At 46.9% G+C, this 23,526-nt stretch overlaps 1 protein-coding gene across 4 annotated transcripts; it reads right to left on the bottom strand.

Annotated features, from left to right (window-relative positions):
- Positions 1 to 202: 202 nt before the first annotated feature.
- Positions 203 to 20,228, bottom strand: arrb1 (arrestin, beta 1). 4 transcript variants are annotated; one of them, XR_268412.4, is made up of 17 exons: positions 13,574 to 13,892; positions 9,428 to 9,458; positions 9,267 to 9,327; positions 9,120 to 9,164; positions 8,656 to 8,852; positions 7,478 to 7,537; positions 7,257 to 7,324; positions 6,942 to 7,077; positions 6,657 to 6,741; positions 6,493 to 6,565; positions 6,230 to 6,367; positions 6,069 to 6,152; positions 5,434 to 5,457; positions 5,240 to 5,310; positions 3,824 to 3,872; positions 1,636 to 2,309; positions 203 to 1,482 (listed from the first exon to the last, which is right to left on the bottom strand). XR_268412.4 is itself a non-coding variant. In XM_005465823.4 (16 exons), the coding sequence occupies exons 1-16, from the start codon at positions 20,004 to 20,006 to the stop codon at positions 2,198 to 2,200; spliced, it is 1,254 nt and encodes a 417-aa protein (XP_005465880.1). In that variant the 5' UTR covers positions 20,007 to 20,228; the 3' UTR covers positions 203 to 2,197. The 4 variants fall into 4 exon arrangements, 2 of the variants coding, with proteins under 2 accessions (XP_005465880.1, XP_005465879.1); XR_002056440.2 differs by having other exon boundaries at positions 203 to 1,821; positions 1,908 to 2,309; XM_005465823.4 differs by lacking the exon at positions 13,574 to 13,892 and adding an exon at positions 19,987 to 20,228 and having other exon boundaries at positions 203 to 2,309.
- Between the last annotated feature and the right edge of the window lie 3,298 nt (positions 20,229 to 23,526).

Genomic DNA, 23,526 nt, shown 5'->3' with positions numbered 1-23,526 from the left:
TTATCTGACTGTTTTGTTTCGCTTAATGTGCCTTATGGTCCAAAAAATATGGTAGCCTTTATCTGCTCACCCTTTTTCCAGCATCCTCCTCTGTTGCACCAACCCTCTGCATGTCCTCCTTCACTACATCCATGAACCTCCTCTGAGCGCCTCGTCAGTTGAAAAGTTAGTTTTTGTTTAGTTTCATGAATCCAGACAAACGGGGACATAAACGTCCTTTTATTAAAGATCCAGTGAAATATACAAGCTTCCCTCGCGCCCCGCCAAAATGAACAATCAGACACAGCTGATGTTTTCTGTTTTTTTCTTAAACTGTATGTTACAATGAAAAAACTGGTTTCAGTCAGACTTTCAAGAAAGCAGTGACACATCTTCCCCCTCACACAGGATGTTTGAGACTGTTTTACTTTGAGTCATCAGACTTTTCAAAATAAAGGTTTACAGAATTTCTTTACCTGCTCACATCACCTGATACGACATATGGATGACACCCGTGGTTATTCAAACTTCACATCCCTGCCGATTCTTTTACAAATCATTGATGAATTTCCATGTGGATTCTCTTTCTTCAGCGCAGCCACTAGTTTTACTTTGTTTCTGTAAAATCAGCCGGCCAGTCTAAGGAGCCAGTCCAATAGGCCGAGAGACCGGACAACGACGCCCTGGCAACCTCTGGTCATTGTTCACCAGCCAACTGTGAGTGGTTGATGTAAAAGAAGGGCGCTACGCCACAAACCTCTCTGTGACTGCCTCCATCACCTGTAGTTTGCATATACGATGTTGACTCATCTGCAGACCAGAAAGACAGGGCGGTCGCCCTCAAAGTAAAAGTTGCATCTTCCATGCAAACTTCAGGCAACTGAGGCAATCTGCGACAGGCCAGAACAACCACGAGGAGGCTTTTGTTGCAGCACCATATTTCACCTAGCAACAGCCACAACCACTCACCACCCAGTCACCAGCAGTCAGTGGTTGCTAGGAGGCCTGTGTGCTGACCTCTGACCCCAACCCTGTTGTATCAGATTTTATTCAGTGAATAAAATAATATTTTCCATGTTGCTTTCGGTCTCTGAGTTTCAGTTCATTTTCAGCTTTAAACTTTATTAAATTTAAGGTAAGTGAAGATTTACCGGGTGATGAAACGTTTCAGATATTTCAGTAGAAATTGAACATTTTATGAGCTTCAGAATTAGCCTGTCACACTAACGTGATTCATAATTATCAGAATTTTGTTTGAGGAAACAAAATATATATCTCTACAGTCATAAAAGCATTCACGACGATCAGGCCACAGATCGAACGGTTGCTCTTTAAATTTCTGCCAGTTTCAGTTCAACAGAGGTAAAAGTAACAAACACTTAAAGCATGCCAATTTTATTTGTCTGACATGTGTATCATATTAAAGCGCAGTGTTTACTTTAAGGCAACATGAAGCCGTGCTGATTTTAATAGAAACGAAGCCAATGGACGACCAGCGACTGCCTGAAAGGAAGAAAATCGTTCTGATGATGACTTGGCAAATTATCAGCATGAAAACATGAAACTGTATGCTATTTAAAATAAGTTGATTATTCATGACATTAATAAATCATGCAAACTGGGCCACCGGTTTCTGTTAAATGGTCAGTGGCTCACTCTGACAGTTTGAGGTCCTCTTGGCGGGCGGGGAGGCCCAGCAGATCACTTCGGTGCCGTTTCCCATCTGCTCTGCAGCTTCAGAGACACCGACTACAGATGGTTACTCAGCAAAATCCTCCGTCGGCTGAAGTTTGGCTCCAGTGGCGGACGTTTCAAGATCAACCGAGGTTGGCAGTGTTGTTTCTAAAGACAGAACTTTAAACTAATCTCAACACAACTTTACATCTGTTTGGTCCCTAATGGAAACACTTAGAACAAAGAGATATTACAGGCATGCTACCAGCTGTCGTTAGGAGCTGCTGGGTCGGCGTTCCAGACGACTCCGTCGGAGCAAAGAGCTGCTCCGATGTCTAGGCTGCAGTATTCTAGTTTTTTTTTTTTGTTTGGTTTTTTTAAACACCTCAGCGGGACTCAGAGAGGACAGACATGAACGAGCACACAAACACGGCACCACCGAGTGTTTAAAGGGTGTCCAGACTGTGGTTTGACCTAAAGGTGACCTCCATTAGCTCCACACTACATACAGCAGCGAAACAACAGCCGCAGCGGCTCCTCCCCTCTATCTGTCCTCCAATTTGGGCGAGTCCACTGGCTCCTCGTCTTCGTCCTTGTCGTCTTTTGCGCCGATCAGCCGCTGGCGGGCGAAGTCTTCAAAGATGATGTCATCGTCGCTGAGGGAGGGAGAGTTTACGGAAGTTAAATCAGAGACGTTAACTTGGTTATATGACTTTTGGTTTGAAATAAGTAATATGGCATTTATTAAATGTTTGTTTCGTATCCGTGGATACCGGCGTTGGGAGCGGTATTTTTCTGTAACACGTCGCCGCACAACATCTTAGTTGCAATTAGTCGATATTTTACTGGTTAGCAACAAAAAGTTCTCAAACACTTTTGTGAATTCAACTTTCGTTTATGGACGTAATCACACCGAGACTCGTTTACAACGCATTTTTCGCTAAAATCAGCTGATATGAGATGGTGCCTGGTCCTGCCCAGTCGTGTTTCGAGAGTCTCTGCCTGGGACGGCTTTGTGTTCAGGTTGGTGGGCGAAGCAGCCTCAGACTGATAACTGCAGTTTGTGCCAGAGCGCAGTAACAGGTCCGGGCCTTCTCCAAATTTCATAAACATTTGTGAATATAATGAACATGAAATAAAAAGTGAAAATAAAAATGATCCAAACTCCAAACATATAAAATGAGTCCTGTGAATTTTTTTCAAACTATGTTTACATATTTTTATTTTCAAACTTGGTCTTTCGACCCACTTTTATACGACAGAGCCACATTAAACAAGACTAAAGTGGAAATGAAGGTTTTCTTCTGCTCTGACAGCGACACAAGTGTATAAATCATCCAGTCTCTTTACTGTGACCATCGATATCCTCGCATCTGTCCGTTTCATTTTGTACCAACGCGCCCATCTCCCCAGTGTCTTCATCACCACGCTGTGTTTACGAGCTGAAAGAGCAGAGGATACAGCAGCCGCGCCACTTTTAAAACAACAACTTTAACCGATGTAAGAAAGCTAACGGGCCATGACCCGGCCCTGCCGTTTAACGATGAGTTTAATAATTACAGACGAAGCTGAAGACGAGGTGGAGACGGCAGAAGACGAGTGTTTCACCGCTTTTACGTCTTCTTCTCCCTGTACAGATGTCTGAGGTAACAAAGACAGGAAGTGGAAGTGGAAATATTCGTTGGGCTGCACGGAAAGAAGAAATAAAAACACCCAAAAGCTCCATATTTTTAGGCTTTGGGAGTCGTGCAGAAACAAGTCGGAGTGGATCCTCTCCGCTTCAAACACCGAGTGAAGCTCAGTGAAGAAGAAGAGGCGGCCTCACTGTTCTGTATTTCATCTTTGCAGCTGGAGTCATTTCCTTTGTTGTTGCGTACGCATGAAATGATAATGAGTAAACTGCAGCGTCGGCTCACAGCGCTTGCGTTTGGCTCTGCTGGCAGCAGAACGAGTTTCCAGTTTAAAGCCCATTTCCTGCAGCTCCCACAGCAGCAGGCATTAAGACGCATTAAGACTGAAACTCTGGAGACGAGTCCATCACCGTTAATGCTGCAGCGGGCACAGAGGAAACCTGTCTGCTGTGAGGGTTATTGATGAGCCCCTAAACCAGAGCAGAGCCAATCAGAGTGAGGAGGAGAGGCCGCGGTGAGACGGGAAGACGGCTGCTTACTTTGTGTCAAACTCGATGAGGTTCGTGTCGACCGGAGCCTCGTCTGCAGCTGCGGAGGAGAGAGAGATCACAGTTACACACCTGTGCCGAGAGGAAAACTCTTGGTGCACACCGACTCGTTTAAAATCCACACACACACTCAGTCTGAGCCTGACACCGGTCGGGACGCGCCGACCTGTCAGACAGCCCCGTGGAGCTCCTGTGTGAGGAGCCGGCGCTCCGGCTTTGCGTCTGGAGCTCAGGTTTCCAGCTTTTCTCTGAGGGAGACCTGATGACTCCGAACAGCTCAGCTCTGGGTCTGTTCTCCACAACTAACCGCAAACAAGGAGGAAGAACTGCATCAGAGCCGTAAACACGGATTTACGTGGGTCTCCAGATGATTGGCGGAGCAGGAAGACCGAGACTGTGGGTAGGAGGGGGAGGAGCCAGATTAAAGACTCCAAATCCCAGTATCACACCAGTGCATTCAGTTACTAATAAAATATGCCTCTGACAGACGCCAGCTTCACTTAGTGCAGGAGTCACATGACACGCTGACCTCTGATGTGAGCGTGGATGGAGCCTGCAGCAGAGAGAGAGCCGTCCTCTTCCAGGTGGGTACACCTGGACAGGTGGCCAGTCTGACACAGGGCTAACACAGAGAGACAGACAACCACTCACACTCATACCTGTGGGCGGCAGCTATCTAACATAGTTATCTGTGGGAGGAAGCCAGAGTACCCGGAGAGAACCCACATAGACACGGGGAGAAAGGTCCCGCCCACACGCTGGACTCAAACTCAGGACCTTGCTGCTATGAGGCAACAGTGCTAACCACTGTTCCACCGTGCTGCCCGCAGAGAAAGATGAAAACCATGGCTCTGTGATCAGTCAGATCCAGCTAATGCAAAGAAAGCCCGGCTTTGTTAAACCTGACTCAGAGGATGTGCTGTGTCTGCTGGGCTGAACCTCCACATGTCTCCTGCATCTTTGCGACTGTCTGATCATCTCCGTATTTGCATTCGTCTTCTAAGCGTGTGTCCTGGTCACCGCTGCAGACCCTGCAGTTCTGCGTCGTCACCTCCCACTAGTGTCTCTATTTTACAGCCCTAACAGCTGCCATGTTGCTTTTGTAGAGCCTGCAGTGAGCGCTTTTAGAGGAGAAGAAGAAGAGTGCCGATTTGTCAGCTGACTCCCCGGGAAAGAGATCAGCCTTAAATACCTGAAGATGAATCCACAGCAGTATATTATCAGTATATGGGCATCATGAATACATTACACTGAACATCAAATATTAATATGCATCATTACAAATGTCTGCTTTCGAGGTCAGATGACGCTCTGACCCTTTAAACCTGCAGCTGATAAAACCATGCGTTACATCATCCTTTAACTTCCTGTGTCTGTGAACCTCAGCAGGAACAGGAAGTGTCTCACCTTCCCTGTAGAACGACTCCTCTAAAGGCTTTGGGTGCATTAACGTGAAGGGCAGCTCGACCGAGACGTCACTGAAACACAGATCATTGGTAACAACACCGACAATGCACAACTACTAAAAGCATTTATGAGCACGTCAGCACCGAGGTGTTCAATCTCAGTGTTTTCATCAATGCGAGAACATGAAAGGTTACCTCGCTGCCAGATCTCCAAGGAGCCTGAAATCAATAAAAAGAAAGAGTTTCAGCTTCAATACAAGAGCACAGAGGATTTATGATGAGTGCATCCCAACGCTGTGGACATTTTTACATAACGAAATACCGATGCAGATTTTTTTTATGGTCCATGCACAGTTTAATAGATTATCTCCAATTTGGAAATGGGAACTTCTGCCCTCTGTGGAAATCGTTTTTATCTAGTTGTGAAGCAGCAGAGAGGCCTGAACAGCAACGACTCGAGCTGAGCACCAAACACTGACGATTCTGCAGCTTTTTTAATCTTTTGGGCACCAGGTTAGCTCAGTGTGTTGATCGAGCGACCACATGATACACGGCATGAATAATAAGGCTGAAAAAGGTCATAAATAAATAAATCACATTTCTGTTTGTCACGAGCTGAGGGGTCTGATTCGTGGACGATATAACGTCAAGCTGAAACGCCACAGTCACATTCAAGGTCTGTGGGATGTCTGTGTATTCCACAGAGAGCAGAGCGTCACGCGACAGCGTGCAAAACAAAGATTAACGTCTGAGCTCAAGTTCAGCAGGCCACCAAAGGACTGCATTCAAATGAATTTTAACATGTAAAGCTCCTCTCGCACGATACTGACCCGCCACGAGACACAACCAGCTTCACTTTGACTTTGTAGGACACGATGATGCCGAGAATCTCCTTATTGGCTCCATCTCTTAACCTGCACAGCAGACAAAATATTCACACGTCACTCTGCTCGGCTGGCAGTGAAGGCGGCGTGAAGGTGGCCGGACTCACAGCGTGCTGGAGGCCAGGTTGGTGTCCTCGTGCTTCAGTTTTCCGTCCAGAGCGAGACCTCGTTTCTCGCGATTGTTGGCCAGAAACGGAGTGAGGGTGAAAACTTTGCAGAAAGTCGAACTGGGAGCCACAACGTCACTGAGGAGAGGGAAATACGGAAGCTTCAGCTGATTTCACATTAGAGAGCTCATCAGCAGCCTCACAGTTTATTGCTTACTCCAACTTTTGATTCCTTAGTGTCAAATTTCATGGATGAAACTCACTCTGACTCCTCGGTGGCCACCGGACATTTGTACTGAGCCGTGTTGAACAGGCAGATGTCGGCGTACTGTCGCACTGTGGACACAAATATCAAATATCTGCGTTTAGGAGGACATGGAGATGTGGAGACGTGGAGGCACACACAGGAAGCAGCGCCCTGATTTACCTGAGATCTTCATCTTCTTCACAGTCTTGTTGGTGTTGTTGGTGACATGAACGTTGACGCTGATTGGCTCGCCATGGTAATAGATCTGAGACACAACAGACAGATGACCTCACGGCTCACGACAACCTTTATAACACTCACCTGGTTAAATCGTATTAAGGCTTAAAATTTGCGTTATTAGGGGCGTGGCCTCCCTGCCGGCAGGTGGATGGTGACACCTGGACCTCTGCACCATGTTTGTGCTGATGGTGGTTGAACTGAGTGTATCTGTCCCTCAGGTGTTACCTCCTTGTCCAGCGAGGCCTCCAGGTGCAGCGGTTTGTCCGACATCAGGAACTGTCTGGTGGTTTCTGCCGTCGGCTGAGGGCCGGGTTTCTCTGGAGCGTACTGAACCTTCCTGATCACCAGACGCACAGAGTTCCTGCAGCAACACAACATAGCTCAGACATTTCTTTCAGAGTGGATGCGTCCCAAATCATTCTAAGTCAGTGAGGTGTTCACTGGTACGTGTGTGTGTGTGGGCACGAGCGCTTTCAGTTTCATTCATAATTCACGTCTTTGTTGTGCCGCTCGACCGGACTGCGGCTAACTCACATTTACCTTTTGTGGATCTTTTCTTCAACGTTTTCGGCACAGAAAGCTTTCACCTCAAAGTCGACTCCGCAGGCCTGAGGACACACCACAGCGAGACACGTCTTCAGATTCATTTAAATCCAGACACGTTTCCACCTGTGAAAGGAACTTCAAACCCAGAAGGTCTGCACGGCGGCACGAATCGAGCACAAAGCAAAAGAAAATGACAGCGGACGTCGTGGCTTTACCTTCCCGGTGTCCTCCGGTCCTGGCTGCAGGGTGACGGAGCACGGCAGGTTCAGAGGAATCTGAAAAGATGTGAAATATTCAAAACATCTGAAACATTTATGGCACAGGGCAGAGAGTGAGGATACTGCTGGTTTCCGCTCTGCCGTCGCTTCTCTTTGTTTTTCTGCATTTTCTGTTTTTGAACTCCGAGACCAAAAAGTTCCTCCTCTGGGTTTGTGAGACGAGAACATCTGTGAGGACGGGAAGCCCCCCCACGCTGGACACATGACTCACTGAGGCTTGATGGATGATGTTACATGATAAAGCATCATGCATGAGGCAGCTTTTTTGCTGTTTTTTTTTTCCAAACTAATTGAATCATTTATTTATTCATATCTCAACGAACAGCTTCATCTGCCATTATTTTCCATTAATGGATACATTTCCATTAAGTCCAGGATCCTGTTTAGATGGATCTTTGTCAAATTTCCATGTAATTTCTCACAAATTGTTCAGAATGATGCAAAGATGAATTAAGACTTCAAACATGGAGCCTGTCAGCTCGGCACCAATAACGCTGGAGTCGGTGCAGCACGCCGACGAAAAAAAAAAAAAGATCATTAGAAAAGTCTTAATATTAACGAGCTCCTTGGAAAGGCCACGGCACAAACATGTTCCACCTGACAACCACTGCCTGTTGGTGAAACATGTGAAGGCACGTGTCTGTTCACGCATGTTTTTACTGTCAGTTGCATGAAATCGGTATCAGTCTGGTCCAACAGTGATGACTGTGGCTGCAGGCAGGGTGTCGTGATCGCCTGTAGTTTGTATGGAAGACGCCGACTTGTCTGCAAACTCGCCATGGACTCTCCGAGCTGTAGTAATTGTTGCAGTAGTTGGAGTAATTGTAGTAGTTGCAAATTTGCCTTCAAAATAAAAGCCTTTTGAAATGTGTTGGCTGCAGCGGGAAGTTTCACCATGGCTCGGGGAGTCAATGGGGTGTTTGCAAACTGCGAGAAACCATGGCAACCAGCATCATCCTTGTAATGGAAAACACCCAGCGACAGCCAGCAACCTCAGCACCAACCGGTCGGGGAATAATCATCTCCCCTAGCGACCGGAGGCTGCCAGGAGGCTGGTGTGCCTGGATCCAGCCCCTCTGTGGAGGAATAAAAGCTAATGAACGATGCCTCCATACCTCGAAGGTGAACGGGTAGGCGTGTTCTCCCAGTTTTTTAATCAGACGTTCCTGAAGACGAGTCAGAGTCTTCTTCTCTTCGGTCATCGGAGGAAACGCCTGGATGTTTGTCACAAACAGGTCCTTCCGGAACGTCAACCCAAGGACGTCCAAATCCTCGCGACCATAACGGAACGCACACGTCAGAGTCACGAACACTGATGAGGCAAGAACAAAGACAATCAGTGATGGATTTACTGAAGCTGATTAACAGAAAACCGAAACATGTTGCACATTAATGTGAGACGCTCTCTTCCTGCTCGTTTTCAACATCACTCATAGTTTTTACGTGAGCCCAAAGTGAAGCAGCGTGCTCTGATGACACCAGCCAGTGAGGTTTCTGGGTAATCGCTCACATCCACAGCTGCAGTGATTTCTCTGAGCAGCAGCTCAGCTTTCAGCTTTCCCGCACTCAGGCTTCTCACCTTTCCTCTCCTTCAGGTACTCCGGGTCGATCAGAACGACGCCGTCTGCAAGGAGAAAACAAGAAAATGCTTTTGCTTCAAAAATCAACTTAAATTTAAATGTGAGTGAAGCTCCGGGATCGAACCACCGACTGAACAAGATCTCACCGACGGGCTCCACCCGATCCACGTGGTCCACGAAGTCTCTCTTCCCCAGGTAGACGGTGAGCTGAGGGAGGAAGAGCTGCTGTTAATCAGCCTGAAAGTGTCGCTGCTGTTTCGGGCATCAGCAAACTCTCACACCTGCACTGTGCTAAAGGAGGACTCACCTTTCCATTGGGGCTGGCTTTCTTAAACACTCTGCAGACAGAGAGAAGAGCACAGGTCACACTGTTTGTGTTTATCATACTTTTAAATAAAACTGTCCAAGAAAAGTCTGGAAACAGTGAAACAGAGCGCGCCACACTTCAGGAATAACGTTTAAATTGTTTGAATTTCTTCTGTTTTAGCAGCAGAAGTGATTTCTCACATGACCCCTGCCTGTAAAATGCTCCTGGAAGTATTAAAACTGCCCAGAAAACTCAGACTACCCAAGCTGAGCGAGTCCAGGTGTGCTGCCAGATGTTGGTGTTGATGTATTTTGGGCTTCGTGAAGCTCGTGTTGCTCCTAACCCCGCAGATGTGCTCCAGTCCTGAGCTGCGTTCACTGCTGCTGGTCCTCCGAAGGCCAGTGTTGGGGAGTAACAGAATACATGTGCCGGCATTACGTTACCGTTTAAAAAGGTGCTATCCAGAATACAGTTACTTTGTTGAAATAAAGGGATTACACAGCGGTCACTTCCTGTGTCATATGTTACGCTGTCCCCTCTCTATTTTTGGTAATTCCACGCCGGTGGAAACCCAAACAAAACACGCATTAAGAGGCTCTAATGCCTGTGTCTCACTCTCACGGCCCATGTCACCTCTACTGCAGCCGCATAAGAACGTGACGAAATATTTTTGAAAATTATTATTCAAAAAATAATTTAATATGAAATCAATAGGCAGAGTGTTACAGGCTTAGCCCTAAAGAATGTAGACATTTTAAAAGTAACCTTCCCAACACTGTCTGACACGTTGCTGGACTCCGGTTTCCATCTCTTTTCTTTTTCTGACTGAGTGAAACTGAAGGTGGCAGGAGGCGTCCTGCCTGCACCCGGCAGAGCCTCGGGAAGGCCCCGGTCTCCACACAGGACCCAAACATCACAAACATCATCTTCATTATGAGAACCCCAAAATGTTGATTCTGTTCATGTGGACGCAGCATTTTCAGCAGAGACTCAAACCTCAGTCACAGTGACACTACCCACTGAATGAACAGTGGCAGTCCAAACGTACTGTTTATAAGGTTGGAAACCTGAAAACATCCAGATGAACAGAATCAACCTTTTGGGATTTCCTTACCTGGATGACTGAGCATGCATCATCATATTCATTATTAGAAGCTACTTTGCGCCTGTTTTGTGTATCGTGTCAGAGCAGAGCGATGATGAGCACCAGGCTGTGACCAGCAGAGCTCTCATCGTGTCCACAGCTGTGCAGATTTTTGCGCTGAGAGCGAAGCAAGAAGAAAATCTGAACATGTTGAGAGAGTAAGTCTGGCTTCAGCCGGGCTGTGAGTGTCGGAGCGCTCACCGGATGGTGTCTGATGTTTGCTGGGACTCTGCACAGTCACATATTACAGAGGGTGTGCCGTCAGCAGCTTCCTCTCTGCATCTCTGTCTAATGCTGCCCGACAGCATGACCCCCCTCTCCTCCCCCCACGTTAATGTTGTCATAAATTAGCTGCTGTGGCTCCATTAGCTTTCAGCTTCCTCCTGAGTGGCTCTTCATCAATCAGCAGCATCGGGACGCCGTTTTTAGCCGGAAACCGGAGGGACTCCTGGGAGCTGCCCACTGCACGATCACCTGCTCACCACACTCTCTGCAATTAGGCCAATTAAACTTTAACACGGAGCAGCTCTGCCATCTGAAATCACAAATCAGGCTGAGCGGCTGGAGGTAAAACACCGGCTCCGTGACGGCGACAGCAGAGACGTTTATCAACCTAGGTTGCTTAAACTTGATCTCTTCTTGATTTTTAATCACAGCTGAGCGAACGTGTCGGCTTCAGACGGCCGCAGGGACAAAACACGACATCCTCACAAGCCGCTGTGCTAAACACTGGACATATAAATGCTGGTGTTTGTGTGAAATGAGAGAAAAGATGCTGAAAGCTTCGGTAACAGGAAGTGAGCGTCTGAGAGAGTGTAAACACGATTAAAGATTCATTGAAAGAGAGCAGAGCTGAATCTTCAGAGCCGAGGATGCGGTTAGAGCTTCATCGCACAGACGTGAATCAGTGCAGGGTTACAGCACGAGAGGGGCTCACATTTCATCTGAACACGAGTAACGACTTTATCACATCAAAGACGCCAAGACAGCTCAGAGACAACCGAGAAGTCAGAGCAAATATTATTACATTTTTCCTCTTTTCGCTCTCAGGGTCCAAAGCTGCTGCCACACAGTGAAGCACCTGGACAGGTACATCTGTTTAGAACCACCACTGAACCGAACAACAAGCTGAAATCAAAGACGTCACGTGTGGCAAAACACCTGATGTGGGTTCTGACGTCTTCCTGCTCTTTCCTGTTTTCACGCCACTGCTCAGGTTCACCCAAAGTGACGCCAGTCCCTCTGAGGCTCGTTCACACCTGAATAAACACACTTCCTGTGTAAGAGAGTGATGTGCGTGACTGCACACCCCAAACGCTCTGATGCATCATCATTGCTCCTTGTTGTTGGTTTTATTGTTGTTATCACTCAAACTGATGTTTGTTTTTAATCAATAATCCTGAATATTGATGAATATTGACGCGTACAGAGACATTTCTGTCACAATAAAAAACATGGATCCTTCAATGCAACCGTCTGTTGGAAGAACTTTCACAGATTCATTTGCTATTTTTCTGTATCAGGAATAAGTTTGGTACCTTTGAGATTTTCTCACACTTCTTGGTTCGCTCGAGGTTTGTGCAGGTGAAGCAGCAGCGCCGCTGATCGATCGGCCGCTCTGACACAGGGGGAACGCTAACTGCCCGATCGATGCCTGATTGTTGTGTCAGCTCTGCAGCAGCAGACGGCCGATGATTGAAGACTCCCTCGATACCCAAACTGCAGCAAAGACTCAAACCGGCATTTCTCGCCTCCTCAGATGTACGACCGCCGGGTTTCTCTAACTGGAGTGTGACCACCGAGCTGCACCTTCGTTCTGGCCCTCGACCGGCTCAGGATTAAAGTCGGACCTGGTTCTGCTGGGCTCAGGAACATGAATGAAAACCACCAGCATGAACACGTGAAGATCAGCCTCGGCCACGCACAGGAACAAGATCCAGAAAGTCCGTCGCCTCCTCTGAGCCTGAGCCGGTTTCAGATTATATCCGGAGATCACAGATGTCTCTGGGCTGCAGAGGGGAGGGACGTCCCGCGTTTATCAGTGCTTACCTCATGGCACCGGAAACACGGGAATCCAACAGAAACATCTGGCAGCCATTACAAACATCTGGAGCTTCAAACAGTTGTGAGCACAGTGTGAAAATTTAACCCACTGTGGGGAAATAAAGAGACATTTTCAGTGTCCTGACTCACACACCTGAACGATTGTGGAAATCAGTCACCGAAGACGTTTCACCAAGAACCGAAGAGGAACCAGCAGTGCGGTAACATTTTAAAGCTGCTTTGGTCTCATTTAGTCAAAATCAACCCAGACCATCTGGAGCTTTCCCACAGACACCACGGAGGAGCAGCGTTTACACGAGCAGCCAGTTCAAACAGAAACCCTTTATTACATTTTCTATTAAACATGAAACTCTGTGAAAAGCAGGCTGGAACCTGCAGCTCTCAGAGTCCCGTTACTTTCTCAGGTGATTTATTGTTTGTTCCATGTGTTAAAAACTGGGAAAAGCTCCTGGAGGCTCCGTGAATCAGCTGACTCCTCAGGTCCTCCTGCCAACTTTAGCTTTGACTTTAAAATCCCCGTAATTACTTTTAGGGCCTGGCATAGCCTGACTGCAGCATTAATCAATGAGCTGCTGATCACACTTACTGCTGACAGCTTTATTGCTACAGCACCTTCTAACATTGAGCGAAATCTAAATGCTTTATATAAAACTAAATGAGCAGATATAAAATAAAGACGATGCTGAAATCCAGCCCGTTGTTTGTTTTTTAAAGCCGGTCCTCACTGCAGTTAAAGTACTAATACCACGAAAATACACCAACCAAAAGTAAAAGAGGAAATATCCGGTAAGAGTCAAGCTGAAGGAACGCAGTGGTCACTCAAACAACCACAGGATGCAGAAGAGCATCTCTGAGGCCACAGCAGCAGCAGCAGAAGACCACACCGCTGCTGCTCAGCTCAGCACAGGAAACTCAGGCTAACGTTCACACAGACTCACAAAGCTGGACCACAGAAGGTGGAAAAACACGTCCTGGTCTGATGAGCGTCGATTTGCATCTGCGTTCAGCTGCTGCAGGTGTGACCGTCTCAGCGCTCAGATCTCCTCACACAGGCTTCCTGAACGATCCGTTCGATGCACTCAGAGCAGGGACGGGAGATTCTCATCACGGATGCAGACGGAAAATCTGCAGCAGCTGTGTGCTGATGTCACATTGATGTCATAATCATGTGGACCAAAATCCCCGAACAGAACGTGTCAGAGCAGGTACAGCAGAGCTCTGCGTGGAACAGCACCTTTTCATTTCCTCCCTCCTGATGTGTACAGCGGTCGTATGTGAATATTAAACGAGTCACAAACAAACCTGAGAGCGTGACGTGGCTCAGTCCTGTCCACTTATGCTCCACACAAACACTCAAACAGATTCTGGGACTGACGCTGCTTCCTGTGAAAAACTCCTCAGAGAGTCTCCAGAGCTGCTCTGTATGTCTGACTGATCAGCAGAGCTCGTTAATATTCTCCCGACGCGACTCATTCAGATCATTGAGCCCGAAAACACAGAAACCCACTCAGACACAAGACGACGGCAACCGCAGCGCAGAAACGCTCCGCCGCCACATTCACCATCAGAATGAACACGGCAACACGTTTCTGCACGTCTCCTTTATTAGAGCTTCGTTTTACTGCGAGTCACAAACTGAGAGAAAAGGACGTGTGTGTGTGTGTGTGTGTGTGCGTGTGCGCGCCTGTGTCAGATGACCAACAGTCAGAGAGGCAGAGGCTGAGCGTCCATCAGCAGCCGCTGTGTCGCTACGTCCTCCGTACTCAGAAAGGACTTCATGTCACAGGACGGTGACCCTTTAACGTCTCAGCCAATCCGGGCTCTGATGGCGGGTGCAGAAGTCTAAGCAGATCTTTAAGGTGGTTTAGAGGAGGACTGCTCTGAAGTGCAGGCAGATATACGCAAGCAGCTGTTTGAAGAAGACACCTGATCTCAGCCCAGACTCTCTCAGACAAATATTAAGAGATATATGCAAAAAACCACGCAGCTATGTTATACCAGCAACTGACTAAAGATGTGCAGGAACCAAAGCCGCTCCTCATCAATAAGCCAAAAAGTCCCTGTTGCATCTGAGCGTGCTCAGTTTGGCCTGAAATACAGTACAGTGCAAAGGTTTTAGGCAGGTGTGAAAAAATGCTGTAAACAAAGAATGGTTTCAGAAATATAAATGATTGTTTATTGGCCCCAGATGTATTCTGCCTTTGGGGTCAACGACCCCAAACACAAAGCCAAAGTCATTAAGAACTATCTTCAGCATGAAGAAGAACAACAAGTACTGGAAGTGATGGTACGGCTCCCACAGAGCCCTGATCTCAACATCATGGAGTGTGTCTGGGATTACAAGAAGAGACAGAAGGATGTGAGGAAGCTGACATCCACAGAAGATCTTTGCTTAGTTCTCTGAGACGTTTGGAACAACCTACCAGCCGAGTTCCTTCAAAAACTGTGTGCAAGTGGACCTAGAAGAAGGCAAAGGGTGCTCACACCAAATACTGATTTCTCTTTTGTTTATTCACTGCATTTTGTTGATGGATGAGAATAAATGATAAATGAAAACTTTTATTTTGTTTACAGCATTTTTCTTCACCTCCCTAAAACCTTTGCACAGTGCTGTAGATTAAAGAGGTGGTGCTGCCAGTGCATCATGGCAGCTCTGTCACTGAGGACACACCTGCAGGGTGAGTAGCACTGATGAGTTACAGGATGCACACTGTCCACATCCATGAAAAAAGACAAATAAGACACATAAGACGAAAGAGTGCTGCCGTCTCAGACCAGCTAAAGAAATGTGTCATCACGTCACAAGACCCTAACAGTTCCAAAAACACCCCAAAGCTAAGCTTAGCCAGCAAGTCCACAAGGAGACCCGAGGCAATCATGCGGCGCTTACACAGCTGATGGATAAAAGACCAGGACTCCATCCCTGTGGGACGCTGGCATCGATCATGAAGGGGGCAAAAAGTACCAGAACCAACATCAGAACCTGAATGATGATGTCATACCCCACCAGCTGTAAGATGAGCTAAAGAACCTCATCCAGGACTCCCGACCTCCACCCTCGGTCTGAGGAGAAACCTGCTGTTGGTACTTGCCTGGTTTCAACAGCATCACGGTAGCTAACAGGCTCAGGTGTATTACAGTACTACTCACCTGGTTTGAAGTTCTGAAGACATTCTGGCTATGAGCTAATATTTTAGAGTGGATAGGGTAACGGGTTGTTTTCAGTCTGTTATGAAAGCCTGTGTGAAAGCTTCACTGTGGTTATGTCACACCGTGATCGTGACATGCAGCAGTGATAAACCTGCACGCCACTTTCAGGTGCGTCTGCTCGTCATCGCCATTAAATGATTAACGTTTTCATCACACGCGGTTATATTTCATCCTGATGGGTTTTATAGCCAGCACTCAACTTTAACTGGACAGCTTTGCTGCGAGGAATGTGGCACGCGTGCAGGGTATTTTCCCGGCGCTGTGCTTGTGTATATGTGTTTAATTCACCTGCCAGTAGGGGGCAGAATGAGGAGTCTGTGCTACATTAGCACCAGTTTTGCAGAAGCAGTGTGGAGCAGTGGGGGAAATCACTGCACCTGCAGCGTGCTCGGTTCGTCTATTTCATCTGGTGAAGTGTTTCTGCGACACTGCTGAGGTCTGCGGGGTGGAGCGCACTCAGCTGGAAGATTTCTTCCTGCTGCTCACATAAAGCAGGAAACGGAGGCTTTGGGCCGACTTTCTGCTGCTGTCTATGCTACGAGGGTCGCCGCAGCTTTAACCTCAGACTGTGAGCAGCTTGGAAGCAGCTGAAGCTTCCTTTATTACCTCCTTTAGTAAAGGATGCATCAGAGTTTCCTTTATGAAAGGAAAGGAGATGATGGCATCCCACAATTCACAGCAACGACCCATCAGACCTTAAAGGAAAACAAACAGGCCATCATGTGACTTACTGCTGAGTTTTCCACCCGATGACGGCCATCTTTGAGCGACCACAGGTGAGCTCTCATCGTGTTACTGTGTGCACACCGTCTGTACACAGCAACCAATGAGAGCACAGCAGGTATCTGAGAGGAGCTTTTTGTAGTCCATCCGCAGGACTTTGTAGTTTCACCGCAGCAGAGCCTGCAAGCCACAGCTGATTCTCAGAGTGCCGCAGTCCTCCTCTTCAAGTCCTCGTAAACAGTCCTTCACATCTTTACTTCCCTTCCACTGAGGTCAAGGAAATGTGATTAGAGAAGATGCAGGAGGTCATTTTTTCACTATTTAACCACAAATCAAGACTCATCTGCTTTCTGCAACAAGAACTGAAGCCGCTGAACGTTTGCACTGGTCTGTGGAAACTCAGGGAGGTTCAGTTGGTTCCTGCAAGCGTGAAGCACCATGCTTCACATTTAAATTCAGTCCAAATGGGTACAGGAGCCAGTCTGTGCACCACGGTGGATTTTAAACACAGCCCCATTTTCAGGCGCACAGACTAACAAAGTTTCCAACTTTTATGATATTTTCATTGGGTGAAAGTGTTTTGCAGTCAACAGCAGGACACTGCCACATGCCACACTTCCTCATTCAGCTGCTTGCTGTTTGTGGGTCTCTGCCTTCAGCTTTAGTATTTAAGAGCAAACAAGTTCAACACTTAACCTGCTTAAATTCTCGTGGAATAACGAGGGAACAGGCCTCGCTTGCTGATCAAAGTGCTCCTTCATCAACCGTCCAAGTACGTTTGGAGAACTGTGTATAAACCCTACACAGGAACAAAATAAGAAACACGTGTGTCCTGAGTGCAACACTAAAGCCTCTGACCGGTCCTCACCGTGTACCGCCACGAGGAGCCTTCACACACGTCACTGTCTGCATTGGTGCTCGTACTTGTGAAACAGCCTCAGGGCATCAAGGGTGGTGATTTGGGAAAGCCAAGTATCCCAGAATGCATTTCACACAAAACAGCAAGCAGCAGTGGCAACAGCAGCAAAGCTGGAACCTGGAGTAAACTTTCAGAATGCTACTGTTGTTGTGCCACAAAAGTCAGTTTTAAGATATTTTGGGGGAGAATTTAGTTGTTTAGGCTTCATATGTGTGGGACTCATCACAGGTTTGAGTCGACTGATCAAAATATTACCAAACTGAAAACTCCAGGGATGTTTTTTCACCCTTTTCTTGGACGTCTCTGCGTCTCTGGGTCTGACGCACATATTGCTGCATCTCGACCTGATCGCACACCTGAAGAATGTCCTGACATATTTTAAGCCGCACACTTTGTCATTGTTTGTCTCTTGTAAGCGTTGGAGAGACGATGACTCAGTAGTCATTCCTGTTATAGTTCTCTGAAGTGCGTCACCAGGGGCGTACGCATAGTTGGTCTCTGCAGATTGGTCAGGCAGGCGTGAAGACATCCACACCAATCATCAGCTCACCATCTCATGAAGAAATTTACATCACTAGCAGATTCGCAGACACGGAAAATGTCTTGACAAGCACACATCCACATGGTGGTCCTTCCATGAAGCTACACCATTAGTATGCATGAGCTGCCTCGTTGGGGACGACTTCCCCGTGTTATGGTGTCATTGGTGGGACCCAGTCTCATTGCCCCATCTAGGAAAGGGGCTCGTCAGTGAGAGCCTAGTTTTTGAGCCTTTACCCTCGTATGAGTCCTCCATCGCCACAGGCTTTCAGCACACTGGTGGAGGATTATGGATCGGAACACCAGCTGGTCAAATTGTCTCTAGTCTCCAAAATATTTAATTTGGTCAAAGTCCCAGCAAAGTCCTGACACTGAGGAACCCTGAGTTCTCAGTCTGATACTGGGAATGCAAATGTGTGATTCTTCATCGATAAGCATCATCTGTGGGACAAATAAGCTGATGTTTTGATCCAGCTTCCTGTTAGTAGGCTCTTTCATGCTTCGCCTAACCTGAGATTGTGAAGTTCCTCTGGTGGATGTAACAAGGAGTCAAAGAGCAAGTCAGCTGACACCGACTATAATGGACTGACAAAGCTCTGGATTTTAAACCCAAACCTGCGGTTCCTCTGACGTCCAGCAGAGGCAGCAGTGAGTCCACCTCACAGACGTTACAGCGAAGAGAACCTGTTTCCAGCCTGATACACAAACTGTTCGGTCTCTGTGGATCATTTCTGCTTCATAACACTTGTACGTTCCGGGAGTCTTTTAATAACGCAGCTGGATTAAAGTTTGTATTATTAGGGGCGTGGCCTCTCTGACTAACAGGTGGATGGTGACACAGGCGGCTGTAGCTGCTAGCTGGCTGCTAGAGTTCACCTAAGCTAACTCGAGTCCCTGCACTGGACCTCCAGACGGTTGCTGTCGGAGCCTTTTGGAGCATTTTTAATGGCATTATCTGACCAATAACATGGCTGCTGTGAGGATGTTGATTCGATGTTACTGATCAGCAGGTGTTCATTAAAGCTGGTGGAGAGGTGAAACATGGGCTCAGAACCCCTGAAACCTCTTAGCACAGATCCAGAACTTGTCCTAGATCCCAGTAAATCAGTCACGAGCTCCAGCAGCCGATGCACCTGCACGCTCTCCTGACAGAAACATGAGGTGTGCTTTCTGTGGTGATACTGGAGCAATAACAGGTGTGTTAGGAGGCTGCAGGTGTGCTGGTTTATCAGCAGGAGAGAGCTGTTCACATCCTGTTTGGACTTTTGTATTTCAGTCTTTGGGTTTGGGCCGTTTCTTTCAGGAGAAGTTTGTCATTTTGATTGTGACCGTCACAAAGATGCACAGAGAGCGCCGGCCTGTCTGAACATGGTCACACCCTGACGTGTACCTGTTATCGCCACAGTCTAGGATCAAATATTTCAACTAATAAAAACTCAAAACAGCCTCTTCTGATTTGGCCTCCTGACACAAAGTTAAACATTTTCCTGTTTTTTCTCTGAATGTTTTAGTTTTGCAGCTCTGTGACTGCATTTCTCTGTCGTGCACTCAGAGTAACAGCGGCTGTAAAACACGAGCTCGCCTTTAAACCCTCTACATGACGCGTGAACGCATCAGAGCGACACACGCTTATTCTTACAGACTTTTACTACAGTATCACTACAAGTACTGGTAGTGATATTTTTCTCTGGGAATCTTGTTTCTTTCACAAAGATGGGTTTCCCTCCATGTTTCCTGTGTGTCTGACTGTCAAAATAAAAGACAGAAAAGCCACAGGCAAACACAGCAAACCTGTCAGTGCCATCGAGACGTCACACTCCTCGAGGTTCGGACATAATGTTATGTAACATTACAGCAACACACACACACACACACACACACACATCTCCTCCTAACGGATCGATCTGTGTGACACACATTTATCAGGGTGCATTACTGCACGCACCCATTAAATCTTACCTTGTTCCTTTATCTCCCATCCCGACGATGTCGACAGCAGCCGGACGGAGAGATGATGGAGGAGGATGGAGGGATGCCGTCACCGTGGAAACTGAGGGCAGGATATCTCTCTCTCTCTCGCTCTTTCTCTCTCAGGAAGCCGTTGTCATGCCATCAGAGTCTCCTCAGCAGGAGGAAAAACCTCCATCTGAGCTGCGACTGAACGAAGGACTGACTGAATCCACCACCCCGCCCCTCCTCCTCCTCTTTAACTCGCCTCCTCCTCCTTCCTTCCTTCCTCTCAGCGCCTGGCATGCTCTCCCCTCTCTCTTCTGTCAGACTCATTAGCAGTAAAACGTGTTAAACCAGGAGACACCCAGAGGACAGATTATATTTCTGTCTGACAGGAGCATCACACTGACAGCTGGACTCTGACCTCCACCCTCCTTCCATCTGTCCTTCATTAAATAAATATTTCTTTCCTCTACATTTGGACACTTTTCCAGGCTTGAATCTTTACAGCCCGAGGAGGGAAGCCGACCAGAGAGCAAAGAAAGTCACTGTCGTTCTAATTGCTTGCTATGAACATTCACTGCCAGCTGCGCATCACTGCGTTTAAATTCAGCTGTTTGCTTAATCCAACCCTCAGTACGGATTCTTAAACATGTTTACATCTCGTCATCAGTGACTCCTTACAACCAGTCGCCCCCTGCTGGACATTGAGTGCAGGTGTTTAGGCAGTGTTGTGCTCGGGTTCAGTCACATCAGTGTGAAGCAGTTCAGGTTTATCTCTCATCATGCTTTATAGATGTATGGGTACGCACCACAAGCCCCTGCGTGAGGCCCACTGTTTTTATTTGTTCACATTAATGTGGCCATCCGTCTTTAAGTAGATGAGCGCTGTTTTTCGACACTTTATATTTGCGTTCTGCAGTTCCCCCATCTGCCTCCACCCTGCCGCTCTTGGCTCGCGAGTGATGGAAGTTTTTAGTTTGTCCAGAATGGGAAGGGCATCTGTTTCAGGGGCCTCGGGATTTCATGGATCCAGCTTTCCTTGGGGTGGTTCACAACTGAGAGCATAAGCAAAGCTGTTGAATTAGCCATTGGTCGACATCCTTAGCCTCACCTGTGACTAAAGCTATGGGTACTCAGACCTAGTTTCAAAGAGCAGAGTTAACCCCAAGGTAGTATTCAACACCGTTAGTAGTATTGTTGCCCCTGCTCCACCTGCTGTCCCAATTTCATCGATTGAAGATTGTGAAAACTTTCTTTCTTTGTTGAAAAAGTCAGCAATGTGAGGAACAATATCTCTCCTTCTGTGCCTCTGTTGTCAGCTCCAACTCAACCTGGGCCTGTTATTTTAGAAAGGTTTTTACCTCTGTCCTTACCTGAGCTGGTCAAATTAGTTAATTCGATGAAAGCGTCCTCCTGCTCTCTTGATATTTTACCTGGATCTTTGTTTAAAAATGTCTTTCAGTCTATCGGTCCCTGTGTGCTTACAATTATCAATAGTTCATTGGTTTCTGGTCAGGTCCTGGTTATTGTAAGAATGCTGTCATTCACCCACTGTTAAAAAAAAACCCAAGCTTCTCTGCTTAGCACTTATAGACCAATTTCAAAACTACCATTTATCACTAAGGTTTAAGAAAACGTTGTTGCTAAGCAGCTGATAGCTGTTCTGGATGAATACAGCATTCTGGATAAATTCCAGTCTGTCTTTCGTAGAGTTCATGCTCCTGAAACTGCACTTTTTAGAGTCTCCAGTGACATCCTGATGAATTATGATGCAGGAGAATGCTCTGTCCTGCTGATGTTGGACCTGACCTCTGCCTTTGATACTATGGACCATCACATTCTGCTAGATAGGCTGAGACACTGGGTGGGTATATCAGGGTCTGCTGTGGACTGGTTCGAATCTTATTTGTATGAACGATCCTTCTCTGTGGCTCCCTCTAAGTACAGTTCCTCTTCTACTTCTCTTGCCTATGTTGTGCCACAAGGTTCTGTGTTGGGACCCTTATTGTTCTTGTTGTATTTACTCTCTCTTCAGCGCTTATTGAGCACTTTTAAGGACATTTCTTATCACTGCTATGCAGATGATATTCAGTTGTATATCTCCTTGAAGCCCCAAGATGTTTCCAAGCTACAGTTTTTGCACAGGTGCATAGACTCCATTAGAGGTCGGATGGCTGATAACTTTCTTCAACTTTATGAGGAGAAAACTGAAGTCCTTGTTTGTGCTCCCATTAAATCTTTTGCCTAGGGTTTTGGAAAATTTAGGTCCTCTTGCTTCATCTATCAACCTTGGTGTAACTTTTGACTCAGCCCTGACTTTGAGTCCCGTTGTGTCATGCTCTGAACTGGCATGACATGCTTTTGTTTCATCCCGTTTGGACTATTGTAATTCTTTGTTCATGTGTTTATGTAATGCCTCCTTGGAATCTTTGCAGGGTGCTCAGAACGCTGCTGCAAAGCTTCTGACCAAGTCCTCCAAGTACTCCTATGTCACACCCCTGCTGATCCAGCTGCACTGGCTCCTTATTAAATTCAGAGTCCACTTTAAGATTATGACTCTGACATTCAGGGCTCTGCATGGACAAGCACATCAGAGATCTTTTACATCCATACATTCCCAGCAGGTCACTGAGGTCATGTGATTCGGGCTTGCTGATTGTCCAGCACACGAGGCTGAAAACAAAGGAGACAAAGCTTTTGTAACTGTGGCCCCCAGACTGTGGAACTCTCTCCCATTGAGTTTGAGATCTGTGGACTCAGTGGTCTCTTTTAAAAAAAACAGCTTTAAACTCATCTTTTTAAACTTGCTTTTGGTTGATTTTGTCTTTATGTTTTAGCCTCTGTGATTTTTATCTTGAAAGGTGCTATATAAATAAAATTTTACTTACTTTTATATTACTCTGTTCAGGTGAAGACCCTACAATAATACAGAGAAAACCTAAAAAAAATCAGATAGACCACAAAGAGCAAGCACTCGGTCACAGTGGGAAGGAAAAAACCTCCAGCAGAACCAGGCTCAGGATCATCTACTGTGACCAGCTGGCTGTGAGGGGAGGAAGACAGGTACAAGCTGCAGAAATGAGCTTCATCTGAAGATGGCTGTGCTTAGAGAGGCTGAGGAGCGCAGTCGTTAGGGAGAGTCTCAATAGAGCCGTTAGTCCTCAAAACGGTGGTTCAGCATCTGACCAGGATGCCTGCTCGATCCCTCATAGATGAGCTTTTTCATGTCAAACAGACGGGGCGGATGACAGAGGAGTGATAGATGGAGTTTCAGCTGAAAACACCTGATTCGCTCTGTAAGATGACGGCAGCAGAAACATGAAGTACATCAGACTTGACTGACTCATCTGTTGTTGCCATGACTGATAGAAACCATCCACCTGGTCAAAATGAGAGGCTTCTGTGACAACCAGCGGAGAAAGTGGAGGAAAACGGAAGCTTGCTAACACTCGACGCGGCGTGTAGGTCAGCGCTCGGTCAGTCTGGAGGCACCAGCTGCTTTCGGTTTCCTAATCAATGACCTCAGTGTGAAGCAGCCTGCAGCGC

This window comes from Oreochromis niloticus, linkage group LG14, assembly GCF_001858045.2.
Source record: "Oreochromis niloticus isolate F11D_XX linkage group LG14, O_niloticus_UMD_NMBU, whole genome shotgun sequence".
Lineage (NCBI taxonomy): Eukaryota > Metazoa > Chordata > Actinopteri > Cichliformes > Cichlidae > Oreochromis > Oreochromis niloticus.
The sequence above is the reverse complement of the archived record's forward strand: the minus strand, read 5'-3'. Positions and strand labels throughout refer to the sequence as shown.

What these genes read in the sequence shown, in the direction of transcription:
- arrb1 (XM_005465822.4), bottom strand. Translation starts at nt 13,632, where the DNA reads ATGCAAATCGACGCTCATCAGACCAGGACGTGTTTTTCCACCTTCTGT. An exon ending in GAAGAAGATGAAGATCTCAG is followed by an intron (nt 6,566 to 6,656) that starts GTAAATCAGGGC and finishes TTGTGTCCACAG; the next exon opens with TGCGACAGTACGCCGACATC. An exon ending in GGAGTCGTTCTACAGGGAAG is followed by an intron (nt 3,873 to 5,239) that starts GTGAGACACTTC and finishes TCTCCTCCGCAG; the next exon opens with CTGCAGACGAGGCTCCGGTC.